Raw genomic sequence first — 17,191 nt, forward strand, 5'->3', positions numbered from 1 at the left:
CCTCTTTGTGCCGGCACAGCAGATGCAAAGAAGGCTCGGCACAGCAGCGCTGCTTGACGTGGGGATTGCCCTAGCACAGAAGGCCCTCGGAGGGAACTGGCACCTTGCCTGCCTGCGGAGGAGAAAGGAAGGAGTTTTCTTCCAGCCCAGTAACTCCAGCTGCCCTTTTGAGTGCAGGGATGTAGTCACAAGGGATCAGGTAGCTGCCCAGCCCTAGGGTGAAGAATGCATTCAAAAAATTTTGTCAAATGTGGTGCTGGCATGAGAACAGTCTTTCTTCTGGAGGACTTTCTAGAAGAGCTATGAGGAGAGGAATATATATATTTAGAAAATATATATATATATGCATATATATATATATGTGTAGAGGAAGCAGGAGATCAAGTACAAAGTATTACGTGTTAAGCAGCCACCAGCTGTCTTCTGCAAACTCAGGCTGCTCAAATCCTTCCACAACCTTTCAGAAGGGGATGAGGAGCTGAAATCACTGCAGGTTCCTTTTGTAAAGATTGCTGCTCCTCCTTATATAGTCAACTACCTCTCTTACCAAGCTCAGTGAAGATTTTTTTTTTTGGCTCATTGGCTAGTAAAGGTATCCTGACAATGTTTACATAAATGAGTACTTCAACCAACCCAAGTATGTTTATTATACATATATGTGCAGAAATATTTGCCATTAAAGCAATGAGTAATAGCTGAGTCTTGTCCTACTTTGATATAGTTGTGCTTCTTTTCCTCCATCATGCACAATGATGAAGCTCATATGGTAGAAAAATATCATCAGCTTATTTAAACATATTAAGTAACATCTCGTACTGAATGGAGAGTTAAGGCTTAGCAAAATAAATATCTATGTGCTATTGATCCATAATTCTCTTGATTAGATAATTGTATATTATTGCTATGCTTCTTACTGGTTATGCAATGTTGTAGCATTTAAAAGACAAGCTTATGGACCTGAAAGCTGGTGTGTATTTTGCAATTATAACACTTTATCTAATGACAAACTGCCTCTCTTCAAATCTAATTTAAAATAATATAAGATCTATCACTAAGAAGAGAGGAATGTGCATGATATACAAAATAAACCTGACAAGTAGATTGTGGCAGTAGATGCAAAATATGTAATAGTTCTCTTTTTTCAGGCTTCAATCCCATTAGCACAGCAAAAATAGTGTTTCCTGCACATGTTAAATCCAGGCTGAGCAAAACAGTCAGTAGAGAGGGTCAGCTTCTGCTTGGTTAGCACAGCACAGACAAATCAGCTGGTGTCCTTGAGGCTTCCCCCAGAGTGAGGAGGACGATACCATACCAGGTAGCTGCAGTCCTGTAGTCTCTGAGGAGTCAGATGCATACAGACCTGTAGAGAATTGGGTCTCAGCAGCAGGGGGTGACACTCTCCAGCTGTCATCCTGGAGAAATACAGAATCAAGCAGCATGGGCAACACCCCGTGTGAAGGTAGGAAAGACCTTGTCACAAAATTATATTCCTTGGGATGGAAAGTGAGTCATGTTTTGAGAAGCACTGCAAGTTCAGAAATGTCGTTGCTGGTATATTTTTTCCTTGTCTGCTCTGAAAAACTTGCATTTCCTAGTCACCATGTTATCATTTCCTTGCTGTTTTCAGTGAAATAAAACACTCAGTTACATAATAGCTTGTGGGGTTTTTTTCTTTAAATTAAAAAAGATTGGTAACCTTATAGAAACAACTTTTTGTTTTGTGGTTTTTTTTCTAAAATATGTGTAATTTAGAGTCTGATTCCTGTTTTCAGAATTAAATGTTTGCTCACAAGTTTGTAGGCAAAATTGTACTCTAATGCTTCTGCTCTTAATTTCTGGGTTAATAATTAGTTACTTTAAAATTAATGATTTTTAATTAATAATTAGTTTTTAACAGATTGTAGCAAATTGGTATGGATGCTACAGTCATAGCTAGGAAGGGATGAGATGGATTCTGTTATCTTTCTGTTTATACTTTCCACACATATTGTACTGGCTGTATATGTTAGGAGGAGTAACAGCCCTGAAGCTACTTGCTTCAAAAACAGTACTCTGATTAATTCAGTGCCAAATATTTATGTACCAGACAAAAATAAATTAGTATTCTTTGTAAATTCAAACAAGACAAATTAGGTGGTAATTAAAACTCTTTCATATATTTCAGAATATAATAATTAACTCTTTTCTGCCTTCAGAGAAAACATTAGTTTCTAAGGCATAACAGGAATACTTTTGTGTAAAGAAATGTCAGTGTTTAATGCATACAACACTCCTTACATGATGTACTGAACCAGTCTGTATCCCAGTCAAAACCAGCACACCACTGCACAGCTGTTGGTACAATATTAAGCTGCTTCATTCACCACTTCCCTATGTCCCACTTTATAGTTGCAGGGTGCTGTGGTCATAAAATGGGACGCATGTTCTTGGACACGTGAGGTATTGATCCTAAATTTTGGCTAAAGTTTAACTACTATCTTGCTGGATTTGTTACATCTTAATAATTATGTGTCTGTGTGTATATATACATACACACTTAAATATGCTTGATTATCTGTGTTCTCATTTTCTACTTGTCCAGCTTGTGCTTTCCTGACATTTAGGAATATAACTAAAAGTAACTAAAGGTTCTCAGTGCCTTTACTGAGATGATAACTTCCACAAACAAAATATCAAATCAATTGCCACTTTTGAGTATGGTAATTATGATTTCTTTAATAGCTTGGCCATTTGTTTGGTGTAACAAATGCATGTCCTGTCTCTGAAACTTTGCATTTATTTTTAAAATGTCTGAAATATACATTAAAAACAAGGATCCCTGCCTGTACTTGGTACATATACCTGCGATTCAATTTCCATTGGACAAAGTATTTTGGTATCTGAAAGACTTTTGGCTCTTTTCCACTGTGCTGTGTCACCTTTAACTTATGTTTTCAGTTAGTGATGTATAAATGCATTTGTCTTTATTATCCTGGTTTTTTCTATAAAAATAAAAATAGTCATGTTCCGATGTAGGGTTTGTGTTTGTCAGCAGGTTCTTGCAAGAGTAAGGGTAAAATTTGAAACAACTTGTTTTATTTGTTCAATCTGTAAAGAATATTCTGTTTATTTTTAGTCAACAGATTTGGAAGTAGTTTTAGATTATTAAATCCTATCCTTTATAGAGAATGTTTAATTTTTAAATCTTAAGGCACTACACAAATGATGTTTTTTTCAAGGTAAATCCATTGCTGAGAAGCTAAGGACCTAACAGTGTTTAAGGGGTGTCTTAGTGACTCACAAGGTTCTTAACTAGGGAAGAAATCACTAGGTGAGATGTAGATATTTCTTTTAACCTTTCACCTCCAGAGCACTAAGGTTCAGCATTCGCAGGAGAGTCTTTCATTCTCATACAAGAAAATTGTGTACTCTCTGGAGATATATAATCAATAGCAATTAATCAATAATTCATTGAAAACCGGCTTGCATTATGAATTATACCTGGACTGTGCTGTGTATATAATACGTTCTTTATGCAGAGTTTCATTAGCATGCAGCCATCCGTACTGATTAACCTAGGGAAAAGAAGGCAAATCTTTAATTTCTTTTCGGTAACACATGGAACACTCCTCTATACGATGAAACGCCCCAGAAACAAGAGGCTGAGGGAGGGGAAGCATGATGCCACGCTGCCATCTACTGTCACCCGGTGGATAGCTGGGAGTCCTTTCATCCCTCAAATAAATACTGGACAGAAGGGCCAAGAGAACAGCAGAAAGGCACCGTAAGAGCCACAGGTCTTGTTTATTGACTCAGAGAGCCCAAAGCCGGCCTCGGGTCTTCCTTCCCCTGACCTTGTTTCAGGGCTTGCACCCGGAGCAGGACTGAGAAGAGACATTCATGTGTGTCAGAGGCTCAGCACTGCACTGGCTCTCCTGGCCCTCTGCGTGGTGGTTCTCTGCATCTCAAAGAGTTACAGTTGTTTCTTACACTAAATACTAATAAATAGGAAAACACTTATGATATTTATGTAATAATATAACACACGCACAAAAAAATTGCAATGTTGTTTACCTGTACTTAATGTAGCAGGTAGAAATAAAGAGTCCTTAAGCACCCTAGAGAGAGATCATTATCTGCAGAGTAAAATAAAGGCCTTGGCAAAAGTCACAGTGTGACTGTCAAGAAGAAATACAGTTTTGTCAGCACTTGATTCACATAGCCAAGTCCAAACTCTGTGCTATGCTTAGGAAGTTTCCACACACTGGCATCTAAGCAAGACAGGAGCCTTGAGTTGCTGGAGACCAAATAATGCTTTCCCACCTATTCCCATATTCCCAGGCATGTGAAGTCATCCAAGAAGCTTTTTTTTTTTTCCAGTTGTCATTTGCTGTAAAAACTGATAACATTTATCAGTAGCAATGGAGGATAAAAGCTTTTAAAAGTACACATTCTCTGCTACTGTGAATAATCTAACAAATTGGCTGAGCTCTATGGGAAACCTTGGGGTGTTTGCTTAGGCTCACTTGAAGTGCAAATAGTCATAAGTATTCATGACAGGGAGTTTTATTTTTTATGAAACAAGCTGAAATGCATTATATTGCACCCAATCTGAAGAAAAATATATTCTGCTAGCATTGGGCTGACAGATTTTTGCATGTAAAAATGCTCTAATCCCTATTTAAATTTAACCTTGGGCCACCAAAATGGGAATTATTACAATAAAGTAACTTTTTTTTTTTTGTGAGATTTTTATACAATTATACTGGTTTCACATAATTAAGACTATGAATAGGCTGCTAATAATAAACTCTCAGTGTTCTTTCTGAGATGGTGACAGGGTTCTTTACAACCCTTTCAAACTGAAGAAATTGAACTCGGAGACGTGGTGGTTTGTAAGAGGACATGTTCTTCAGGTGGATAAACTGAAGGAGTGGCAGTTTTGTAATAAACCTCCAGATTGTATGCCTCCAGCAAGGAACAAATTAAAAGGGAAAACAAGCAGAATTGTCACATCAGAACTATCTCCCATTACCTTGGCCCTTTCTGATTACCAACATTTCTAAAAGTAGTTATTCCATTTCTGAACTGTAAGTCCACTGGAAAACTTTCTGTGAATTAAATCTGAATTTTGAAAAGGTAATATTTGAGAAAGTTTCACTTGAAAACATAGTATTTACAAAAATTTTATCACAGCTATAAAACATACACAGTGCGCATAAATCTATGCTTGCATCTACTTTCAATGTTTCATATGATGTTTTTATTGCATTTTTATATTTCTGTATAAAAATACATAAAATATAAAACCAGAAATGTTTTTATATTGTGTTTATGTACACATTACCTGTGTCCAGATTTTTCTGGAAGGAGATTTAATGCTGGTAAGATTTTATGCATATATTTAACCAGAGTTTAGCATATCTACTACTGTTTTGAGACATGGAAATTTCAAATTTTCTTCCAGAATCCACAAGAATTAAACTAACTTAGGAGCATGAGCTTTTTTTTAGTACTGTAACAGAAAAATATTAATTTAGATAGACATTCTGCATGTGTTATTTTCATTTTCTTGACAGAAGACAAAGCCAACTGAGGTGACAGTTTGCTGATGACACTATTGTATTCAAGATAGCGGGAACGAAGCTGACAAAAACTGCAGAAGGGCATTATGGAATTGGGTAGCACATGAATACAGCAATGAAAATCAATGTGGATAAACAAAGAATATATCAAAGCATAAGAAAAAGAATTTTAATTTCACATATCAAATGACAGACTTTGAACTGATCATCACTCAAGAACAGGATCTCAGAGTTATGGCAGATTTTTCCACAAAAGTGTGTCTCAGTGTTCAGCAGTGTTTAAAAAGGGAAATCAAATGGCATACATTTCACAAAAGACCAGGAAGATGGAACAGCTTTCATGTAAGGAATATGTAAGTAGACCTGGGAGAGAGAACTGGAGGTCAGTCTGTGTAATTGTGGCCTAGATAAGGACAGATTGTTTGTTGTCTCTTCCAGTCCAAGGACAGAGGACATTAAGGGCCAGTACAGGAATCAGGTTCAAAGAGAAAAAAAAAAGGAGGGTGTTCTTCAGACAATGGTTATTTGAGCTCTAGAAGGACTTGCCAAAGGATATTGTGGACAATGCAAATTTAAATGGGTCAATGGGAGACTGAACAAGTTTATGGAAGAGAGATCAGCTTTATTTCCTTATTCTTGTTTAAATATTTCCTAATGCGTAATTTTTAATGTTCTGCCTTTCATCTTTCATCATGCTTAATAAATTTTGATAAGTGCCATACAGTTTATTTCCAAATAGAGGATTAACAGTGTGGCATGCTAAATAAATACTTCTCTCTGTAATTATCCTAATTTCTAATAGCTCCATGGTATTGCTTGGAAAAAATGTTGACAGCTGCTCTATGAAACCTTGACACAAGGAACGTCCTTAACTCTACAAATGTTTACTCAGGAGTCAGCAAAAGATACTATTAGCATGAATAACAGATAAATGTGCAAATATTTGCAGGAACTTAAGTGTCAAGTGGCCTCTAACAAACTCAACTGCATACCTCAGGCATAATTAATAAGAGCCGTAGCCTGTATCATGTATAAAATTATTACTGTGTATCAGGTGTGGCGGCTTTAACACCGTTAAATTTTCTGCCCCGGTTTTGCGGGTTGGGCTGCGTTTAGACTGCGATGACAATAAAGCGGAGAGGTGATTAAATTTGCTTTGGTACAACTTTATTTAAAAAACAAAAACAAAACAAACCCAAAAAAACCCAAAAAAACCCACCAAAATCCGAAAACCAACAAACAGCTCAGCGCACTCCCCCCACCGCCCTCAGCCCCCGCCAAGGCCCTGGGGGCGGGGCTCCGCCGGCAGAGCAGGGGGGGCGAGCGTGGCCCGTGATTGGCTCGAAAGGCGGCCGGCGGCTCACGTGACCGCCGCGCTCCTTAAAGAGGAGGGCCGGGCGCGAGAGCAGGGCTCGTGGTGCTAACGCGCGCTGAGGGATCCTGTGGGAGCGGCCGCCGGTGAGCAGGGCCAGAGGGAGGGAGCGAGCGAGCGAGCGAGGAAGGGAAACGGCGGCGGTGGGATTGGGATCGGGAGACGAGTTGGGAGGGAGAGAGGAAGGGACGGGGCTCTCCGTCTTGCTGGAGCCGTGGGGGTGGGGGTGGGGGTGCGCGCGGGCGCTCCCGGCCGCGTTTGGGTGTTGGCGCGCTCCTGCCCGGCTGCTCCCATTGGCCGCGGCGGCGCGCGGAGGGAGGGGCGGGGCGGGGCGGGCGTGTGGCGGGTGTCCCCTGTGCCCTCCCCATCCCCCAGCCTTTTGGGGTGTGCGGCCGTTATAGAAGCTGATAAACCGAAATTGTAATGGTCTGTAGCTAGTGTTCCCCAAACTTCGGTTGCAGCTGGATGTTATATTAATTTTTTTTACTTTTTTTATTTTTTTTTTTAATTATTGTTTTGCAGTTGATCCTATGCATTCCAAAATGAAACAGAAACTGACTGCAGAAAAATCATCGGGATCTCTGCAGGTATGGGCTTTAAAGCCTAGAAGGCTAGCACCTGCTGTCTGGCACAAGCCTCATATCCACTGAAGAAATACAGAGGAGTCTATCGCAATGTGCTTCCACCTGGCTTATGTCTAGCTGGCTTGAGCAGCCTCCTGGCTGGCTGTGTGGCTTGGGAACATGCTGTCCTTCTTGGGCATGTGTGCTTATGACTACTTTTTTCCTGTTGCTCAGTAGGTCCTTTTTACTTTGACACTGAGCTTACTGTCTCTCCACGTGATTTTTTTCAGGGTTTATTTGGTGCTGGCTGTGTGCCCTTGCCTGCTGAATCTGTCTGGCTGCTGAGGGGTTGTAGAATAGGTTCTGTAATCTGTCCTTTATAGGGATGAACTCACAAAGTGAGTTAAATCTCTCTTGACTTGAGCATGCTTTAACTGAAGTATTCAAGCAGGCAGTTTGGCTTCCAAAGTCACCCTCCTGAATCAGAGGAGGAGGATTTGGTGGAAATGCTTGAAAGATTTAGGTTTTTGAGGCTTGAGTGATAAGTTACTGAAGTTTGTACCTATTCCTGTACAAACCTTATAATGTAGGCCCTAATCAGAATTGTACAAATACCATCTATAACAGAGGCTAGTAGTCCTCATGTCAGGAGGCATATTGATTGTAATGAAAACTTCTGGTGTTAAAGAAAATTGCCAATTGGTAAGTCTGACTTACACACACAGCAGTCTTGTCCCTTAGTATCTCTACTGTATAAATTCTTTGGTGTGGCTTTTTGCACTTTCAATGGGTTAACTCCAGTATTGGTCAATAACTTCTTGGCAGAATGTACTTAACTAACCTTCAATAGCAGCAAGCGGTGTCTGACACACAGTGTGATTCTTGTTCCCACAGCAGTTAATGTTTGTCCTTGAGTTGAACAGTAGGATAATTGGTGGCAGAAACTACCGTGGGAAAGGCGAACTTGTGTCATATGAAGTACGGTGTGAATCGTAACTTTCTCACGCTGGTGTGGCATTGTGTTCTGGCTATTCTTGCTTGGTTGTCTGCCATTGTTTGCTGTCCCATGGTGGCAGTGTAACCAACCCAATCAGAAAGCCTCAGTGCCGGAAAGAGGTATTTATGCGTGATAGGAGGGTTGATAAACATACCGTTTGGACAAAACAATAGTCTGTCTGGATCGAAGCAGGGAAGCTTTTGATCCGTTTTAATGGATAATCAAAGTAATACAGCTGTTTAAGTGAGCACCTCTTGACTGTGTCCTCAGGTAACAAAATCAGCTACTGCCTGAAGTGATGTCTGTGACTTTACCACCTAAGCATGCAATTGCAGTCACTTTTGTCTCTGTCCCCAAGAGTCTAATGCTGCTGCTCTGAAATGCAAGTTTGAGAGTTCTAGCTAAAGTTCAACACTGTAACTGGCCTTGAAATATAGTCAGAATATTTCTACTATAAGATCTGTTCAAGTTCTGCTATGAAGGTGTTTACTAAGAGGCAGGGACTGAGCATTGCTTCATGAGATTAAGATCTCTCTGCTACAAATAACTAGATCCCCTTATTTACAAAAGCCTTAACATAGACCAGAGTTTCATGTCTTTGTCTTGAAAAGAATACCCACGCATTATCATAATGGAAGCATAACTAATTCCTGATTTTCAGTTTGTGTAAAGAGGAAAGGCAACTGTCTGGACCATATTTCTCTTTTTAGAAGTACCTCACAGATACCACATGCATTGCTTCCCCAAGACGGACTCTTAAAATGATTCAGCCTTCAGCAGCAGGTAGCCTGGTTGGCAGATACAATGAGGTATGAAATAAAAGATAATCTGTAGATGTGTAATTATTTTGACTTATAGTGAAATGCTTTTGAGCTTTTAGCTGAAAAATAATATATCTGAAAAAATGTAATCTGCTAATTAGTGTGACGTAGCTTAAGTTTTCTATTATTTTAGTAATAAATCATATTAAAAACTAGCAATTTCCCAGTACTTAGGAAAAATTTCTGAGACATTTATTTTGGTAAATCTGTGGATATCAAGGAAGATGTTGGTAAACTAGAACTATAATGTGAAGAAAGCAGGACTTGTAGAGACTTATTTACAGTCATAAGTGAGCAGACTTGGAAGTTTGTATTTCTATAAAAGCTGAAATGCTGCTCTGAAGCTAAAGCTGCCTGTGTTTTATGCAGAAGAAATCTTCAGTCAAAAGGAAACTCTGGAATAACAAGTTTGCCTCAAAGGCTTGTAATGCTGAGCTGTCTCTGGACAAGGAGCAAGAAAATGAGGACAATGTCATTCAAGCTGTAGATCTCATGATGAAAGGTATGTAGTAATTTCTGAAATGTTTTCTTGCACTTAAAATGCTATGCTGCTGTTGGAGTACAACTTGAAAGAGTTTCTTTGTCATTTAGATTAGGGCTTTGTGGCTTTTTGTAATGCCTAGCAGGAATTGATGATACTTGTCCTCTGTAGTATCAAATATAGATATCTAATATTTGAGTTTATGGCAACCAGTAGCTGAGAACCATTGTGTGCAGCAGTGTTAAGAAGTCTTTTAGTTTGTTACTTTGGCTGGGCTATAAGTTGTCTAGTGACTAATAATTAAGTTGAAATGAAGGCCTGTTCTGGCACAGTGTGCTGTGTGTGCAGTTTCTGAGAACCATTATGCCCAGCATGGACAGTGACTTGGGAATAAGACTTCTGTCTCCCACAAAGTACACATTAAGACCGACATTTGCAAATGTGACCATCTTGCAGAGCCTGCTACCATGCTTGAGGCACCTTTGTGAAAGTGCTGTCTGCACAACCATTAATGCAGTGTAGCATCTGTTTCCTGTAAGCTTATGTCATTAGTTGTAGTCTTACAGCTAAGTTCTGAAAATGCTGTATGGAGTGAGTTCTTAGTATCACAGCTCATAGGATATTTGTATATGTTAGATTGTCAGGTGTTCAACAATTCAGTCTTAGCACAGACTTACTGTAGCCTCTTACTTTAGGAGATCCTTCTCCTCAGTATTGGAAAGAAGTGGCTGAAGAAAGGAGGAAGGCTCTGTATGAAGTGCTTCAAGAAAATGAAAAGGTAACTACTGAAAGATAACCAAGTACTTCAGTACTGGCTATTGTCTTCCTCTTCTAACATTTTTGTTATTTGAACTCAGTTGCACAAAGAAATCGAACAGAAGGATGGTGAAATTGCCCGCCTAAAAGAAGAAAATGAAGAGCTCATGTCCCTCGCTGAACATGTGCATTACATGACCAGTGTGATTGAGGTAATTAAAGCAATTTTCAGTTACTATTGTAGAATGAAAAAGTGAGAAACCAACAAAGGTTTTTATAATGAATCATGACTTCTGTTCTGTGTGCTCATGTGACTCTTCATTTTAAATTGCTGCTTGACTGTTTCTTGCAGGATTGCTCTAATTCTAGAGGCATAAAGCTCCTTTTAGGGGATGAGTTTTTCCCACTTTAGAACCTACAGGAGTAATGGGAAAATACTAAGACTGATGCTTTCTGAAGGGGATATTCAGCCTACTTTCATAACAGGAGATGATGACAAGGGAAGGAAGGGTGTATCTTCAATTTTTTGAGATTACTTAATTATGCTTATATTTATATATAAAATATGCTTAGGAGGTTGTGTGAGGCTGATGGCTAAATGAAGTGCCTGTACTTGCTGATCCTTTAAGGAACTGAACTTGAAACAGGAACACAGAGTACAGCAGTGAGAGGGAGAAAGGAACACCATGCTCTTTAAAGTCAAGGTTTCACTGAGGCATTGCCAGTTTTGTGGACCAAAAAGGGCTGGGCATAAAGTCTATAAAGTTCCTAAACTTGAAAATCTCAAGTTCCCTCTGAGAATTCCTTGGGCATAGGTAGTTGTGTTACTAATTCCATGACTCCTCTATCAGGAATGGATTCTCTGTAACAGCCTCTGAAGCTGTAATAAATATATAGATAACTTGAACATCAAGTTTCCACGGCTATCAGCTAGCTTGTTTTTGCAGGGTTGCAGCTCTCAGCTGGGATGTAAAGCCAGGCAAATATTTTAAATCTGTGATGACTAGACTGGGGAGGTGGAAACAAAATGAAATATTGAAAGCACCTTGATTAATCAGAAGTAACCTTCATCAAATTATTTTTCAGTTAATGCAATTATTTAGATCAGCCTTGAAAGACTCTGCTAATTTGCTACACTTGAATTTTTTTTTTTTTATATTCAGGGAGTACTGCTTGTTAGTGATAAACCCATGGGCTGAAATTACATTACTTGAGGAGTTGAACTAATGTAGTTAGAAATGTCTGTAGAGTTCTTCAACAGCTAAGTTCACTTCTGAGCTTCAAAAACAGCCTCTAACAGCCCTGTTTATCTTCCTTAGATCAGGTTAGGTGAGAAACTTTTAGTTTGAAGTGCTACAAACTGCTGGGTCTTACAGTTCATTTAGACTTAATGTAGCTTCATTATCTCCGATTAAAAATTATGGAGTTAATTGGTTGTACAGTAATTTTTTCTAAAACTTATATGGTACTATAGTAAATATTTAACCTGGGAAGCAGCTTCCCATATTTTAGGTTGCCTAAGGTAACCCATCCTTCTGAAGAACCTAAGAAAACTTAACAGTCAACAAAACAAATGTGGTCTGCAAGTTAGAGGTAGTAATTTGAGTTGAACTTGTATTAAGATTTTTTTGTGAGCTAGGAGTGTTTTTAATTATATGAACAACCTCCAAATGAAAGTGATTAGCTTGCTTAATTCAGTGTGCAGTCTTAGTTTCACTGATTATTAAGTAGAAAAACTATTAAGTTCACTGTTCTCTGTTTCTTTGTAGAGGCTAACTGGGCAAGGACCAGAGAATCTTGAGACACTGGACAATCTGACTCTGGAGGAATTCAGACGAGAAAATGAAGAGCGTAACTGTGGAGATGAGGAAGGGCTGTCACAAGTATCATCTGGCTTAGGGGAGAATAGATCAGATCTTGCTTCAAAGGAAGCAAACCATTTGCAACTGGAATGACAACCTTTAAATAGGCTTATGTATGTGGCTTTTAATTGCAGACTTCCTCTTAAAAGGATATACTAAACCTTCTCAGGTATAGAAACTCTTGTGGGAGTGTTAAAGATATTGGTGTTTTTAACTGGCATTATGTGGCAGTGGGAGTATCTGGACCGTGCATGGAAAACTTACTACAGGCTGCACATAGTTGCTTGTATGAAATGCACATACTGTGAATTTCAACTGTTGTGTAAATACCTTATCAGTTGGTCTGACATAATTCATGAACATTGACAAATAAATCTTTGCCTTACCAAAACAGCCTCTTAATTGAGTGGGAAATGGCTAATTCTGGGTTTAAGTCAACTGTGACTACTGTAGATAGAATCTTTCAAGTTTTCTAGGGAGTGCCTGGGTAGATTTTAACTCTTTAGACCTGCAGAATTCTGGAGAACAGAGTGACTTTTGGTGGATGGAGGGGGAAGTGAAAACTTGCATGCTTTTTTGGTGAGGCTTCAGAAAGATAAGAATGAGCAGTAAGAGTCAAAATTTCAAATTTAGTTAGATTTATGCTTTTCAGGTGTCTTAAATAAGTTCCTCTGCCTTTTAAGGGAGCCTCTTGCAAGTTGTAGAGATGAAAGCTTCAGTAGAAAGTATTAGACCATCTCTTTTACTAATACATTCATTGGCTTATAAAGAGAAGGTGGAACATTCTTGATCACAGTAGCAGCTGTGCTGAAAATTAGGTAGAGACAAAGCAGCCTACACTTGAGAGCTATGCTGGAAGCAAAGTCAATGCCTGGTATTTACCCAGAGATGAGACACCTTTTTACCAAGGTAATTAGGTTCTGAAGAATTTACAGGAATAAAAAGCAGTCTTTATTATCTTGAGCACTTTATCTGGCATCTGTATGGAGTGCGGCTGGAGAGTTGAATTGGATACAGGTTTTCCAGTTGCAGTTGTTCTGTAACAAGGTCTTCTAAGGATAGGCTTTTACAACGGTGGCCATTGCCATAGCTTGAGAAGGGCTTAAAGATGAGTGGCTTTCAAGAGACAGAGAGGGATCCTGATTCATGGATCTATCTGGCCTTGCCAAAGATGGTTGCTTCAGGCTACGTATGAATGAGTCTTTGGAGCTATCAGATCAGCACCTTTAGATTCCTTCTGTCTTACTCCCTGTGGCTGTTGGTAACTGAACAGATGTTTTGCAACTGATTTCAGTTGTGACATCCAGGGAATGTCAGAAGGAAGTAGGAAGTTGTAGGAAGTAATATTCCTTTCTGGCTTCCATTTCACCTCAAGTATGGTAACTAGAAAACGAGGCATCATGTTTTCTTGGGAACTTTGTAAATGAAAGATTACACCTTCCAATTTGTGCTCTAGAGGTTGCTTAGACATATTCTTTTCCATCACAGATCAGAAAAGGTGATAAAGGTGTGTCCTTTAACTTGCATTTGTTTTCTTTAAGAAAAACAACTGAATGCTTGGTAATTGCTTTGTAGAGAATCCTGGGTTATCTCTTCAAGAGAAAGGGATAATACTTGTGAAGTGACTTAGACCTCTCCTATCTCAGATTCTAAGCGACCTCCTTGACAAAGTAGTTCAACAATAGTAAATAAAGAAACATAAATTTTATCTTGATATAATTGTTTTTGTGCAGTTCAATTTAGTTAGGTTGTTCATGGTTAACTGTAATTTTTTTCAGAGATGGCTTTATTTTTAAACATCAGGGATATTGCATTTGCAGAGAGTTTAGAAGGAAAGAAAGCACTGTGGCATAACTAGCAGGCCAGGCAGACCAATACAGCAGACAGCAAGTGCAACTCTTCCACTCTCTTACCTCTTGCTCTGTGAATTGCTGTAACACAGGTGCTTTTGTTGGAACACAGAACTGCCAGAAAACAACAAATCCAGAATTGGCGTGCACTATTTCTGTCTGTCTTATCTTCAGGTTGCTCAAGAAGAATCCGTATTAGGTTTAAATCTTGTGGTTTTTCTGGATTGATTTTATTTAAATAACAAACAAAGTCCTTTGAGAAGCTGGAACTGTACTTCTGATGAAATTGACTGTGTACAGAATAAATCATGGGAGTTCCTTAAGTAGGCTTATGGATGTATTGCAGCATTTGGTCCACCTGCACTAGAATAACTTCTTACATCAAAAAGGCATGTGGCATTCAGTAATAAATCCTACTGCTTCAAACCAAGGCTACTAGGGTTTTATTAACTCTGACTTGTTAGCAGAGAGAAGAGTTTGCTGTATAAACTCCTGAAAAAAGCCATGCTGCAGGAGAAGGCCAAGTGGGAGAGCCAAACTGCCGTAGTAATAAAACCCATATATGTGCTTTGTCGCAGATGCATTAAACCTTGATGAAACACTGTCTATGCCTATTATATAAGTTATAGTAATGTATGAAAGTGGTGTTGGAAGTTTTGATACTGCATTAATTGCTGTTTGAAAATGTTCTAAAAGGGTCAAGTTTTGTTTGTTGTGAAAATTGCTGAGCGCTTTTTAAGCATGCAAGCAGTAACATTGTTACACAGTAAGTCTAGGAGTTTTGTGTTCATGTGTGAAAGGCATGTCAATTGTGTAGAAATTATACAGATGTGATTAGTTCTCTTACAACCATTTGACATTTTATTTTTGTTTAAGTGTATATGGAAACTCTCATTTACCACTGGAGCATAGCTATGTAACAGCTGAAAATCAACATCACTAAAGACAAATTTCATATCCAGCTAAATTACAGAGAATGTTCTATCTAGCACAATAAAGTTATCAGTTCTATAACCTAACTGCAGAATGTGATTCTTTCCAAGAAGTCATAATGCACCATAATCAGCATGCTGACTCCTTTTCACTGCAGAAGGTACAGACACAATTTTCTTTTTCACTGAAGTATCCTAAGGCTGCATCTACTATGTCCTAGCACTTCTCCTATTAAAATGTGCAAGTCCAAACAGGACAATTTCAGACATGGAAGAGTGAAGTGGAGGAAGATGGGCTGTTTGCAGGTGTCACATATTTCAAGAAGGAACAGCTGTGCAGGGACTAGCAGGGGCAAGCAAACTATGGGGTGGGTGGATAGTTTATGTAAGGAAGAACTCAAAATTGATTTTGCAAAAATAACAATTTTAGTGTAAACACCTGTTGTAGTAAAGATAACATGTGGAGAAGTAAATTAGACCATAACTTCTTGGCTGGGCAGCTGAAACTCACTTGGTGTTTGGCACTGGATTGCTTATGTGAGTGCCTGCAGCACTGCTGTGCATTGCAGTTTATGTTGCAGCCTCTGCATAAGTAATGAAGTTGGTAATCTTTTTTTTTCCCAAGGAAGCATGATGCATATTCATTTACTTTTCTTCAAAGGCCATCTGAATTTGAGCAGAAGGTGTGCAAATCTGCCAAGGCCATGCATTTCCTGTGTTTCCACTGTTATTAAGACTATTGTATTGTTACCATCAGCATTTTCTTCAGCAGAAAATGTTTATTGTGTGTTCTTGATGTCTCTTTCCATTCTTATAATATCACAAAGTAGTTCAGCAAATGATAATGGTGTTCTGAGGAACCTTGGTTTGCTGCTGTTTGTTGATCTACCAGCAAGTGCCTGTAATGAAATGTGATTGGGCCATGTTCAAGGTCAAACCCCTAGGTGTGAGGATACCCCTATCATACCCTCGGGTATCTGAAGTGGGGTGCAGCAGATCCTATCCTCTGGATAATTCCATTGCAAATCACCAAAGCAGGGAGCCATACACAGTCTGGCAGTTGTATTGACTCCTAATTTTGAATGCTTAAAGTCAGCATTAATCTGTACATACTGGGCTGCAGGATAGGGTAAAGCTATAGAGGATACCTTTTCTGAAGGTATAGCAGGCACAGGAGGATTCTTGCCAAAATCAGTGTGAAACTCTGTGCAGCCTAACTTATGCTGCTGCAGTATAGAGTACTATGAGTTTCTATATACTGGGCAAAACACAGAGAGGCAGAGAGAGCATGGCAGGGGTAGTGAAAACCATCATGGCTCATGAAAAGCATGAGGTGAGGATAACGCCACCAGCAGGTAAGCCCCTTTCCCAAGTGCACTTCTGGAGAGCTCCCTATCTCTTCCATCTGCACTGCTGCTGAGCTACTTTGGAACAGGAACATTTTCTTAACGTGCTTTCCTGGGGTGGCCCAGACCTTTAGGTTTGTTTGAGTCAACCTGCTGCAGCCCTAAGAAAGAGGTCTTGTAATTACTGCCTGCTGGTTCCTTCTTTACCAATAGGTAAGCATCTGTCTTGTGACACTCACCTCTATGCATCTGGTTTTTCCTACTCCATAAAGGAGAGCTCTTGCACTAATGTGCTACGAAAAGGCAGCATTGTCAGCAGAAAAACATACATGTAATTAGACAAATACGTGGTTTGTTTCTTTTTATTTGCCTTCAGGTTTTGGAAGTTTTAAGGTCTGTTTACTTTCTCAAGGTTGTAATGAATCATGTTAGAAGATGATTGTTTTATTTAGTTTTCTAAAACACTATTAAGGCTCAAAGTGAAATTTAGCCTCTATACATCTGTATCCCAGGTTCAAGCTTGTCCTACTAAAATTCCTGTGGATTCCCTCAGTGACTTTATTGAGAGCAGGATTTGCTCCTTCCTATCTGGTTCTTACGAGCTGTATCTATGGTTTTTAATAGTCATAATGGTGTAGGGTATCAGC

The 17,191-nt window shown here is 39.1% G+C and overlaps 1 protein-coding gene across 4 annotated transcripts; it reads left to right on the top strand.

Annotated features, from left to right (window-relative positions):
- The first annotated feature begins 1,231 nt into the window (after window positions 1-1,231).
- Window positions 1,232-15,285, top strand: GMNN (geminin DNA replication inhibitor). Of its 4 annotated transcripts, XM_050309324.1 has the most exons (8): window positions 1,235-1,459; window positions 5,559-5,917; window positions 7,459-7,523; window positions 9,207-9,305; window positions 9,687-9,819; window positions 10,494-10,576; window positions 10,656-10,766; window positions 12,324-15,285. In XM_050309324.1, the coding sequence occupies exons 3-8, from the start codon at window positions 7,467-7,469 to the stop codon at window positions 12,507-12,509; spliced, it is 669 nt and encodes a 222-aa protein (XP_050165281.1). In that variant the 5' UTR covers window positions 1,235-1,459; window positions 5,559-5,917; window positions 7,459-7,466; the 3' UTR covers window positions 12,510-15,285. The 4 variants fall into 4 exon arrangements, with proteins under 4 accessions (XP_050165265.1, XP_050165281.1, XP_050165290.1 ...); XM_050309308.1 differs by lacking the exon at window positions 5,559-5,917 and having other exon boundaries at window positions 1,232-1,459; XM_050309333.1 differs by lacking the exons at window positions 1,235-1,459; window positions 5,559-5,917 and adding an exon at window positions 6,943-7,022 and having other exon boundaries at window positions 9,158-9,305.
- Window positions 15,286-17,191: the final 1,906 nt, after the last annotated feature.

This window comes from Myiozetetes cayanensis, unplaced genomic scaffold (genome assembly GCF_022539395.1).
Source record: "Myiozetetes cayanensis isolate MyiCay16 unplaced genomic scaffold, myiCay2020 scf1, whole genome shotgun sequence".
In the NCBI taxonomy this organism is placed as follows: Eukaryota; Metazoa; Chordata; class Aves; order Passeriformes; family Tyrannidae; genus Myiozetetes; species Myiozetetes cayanensis.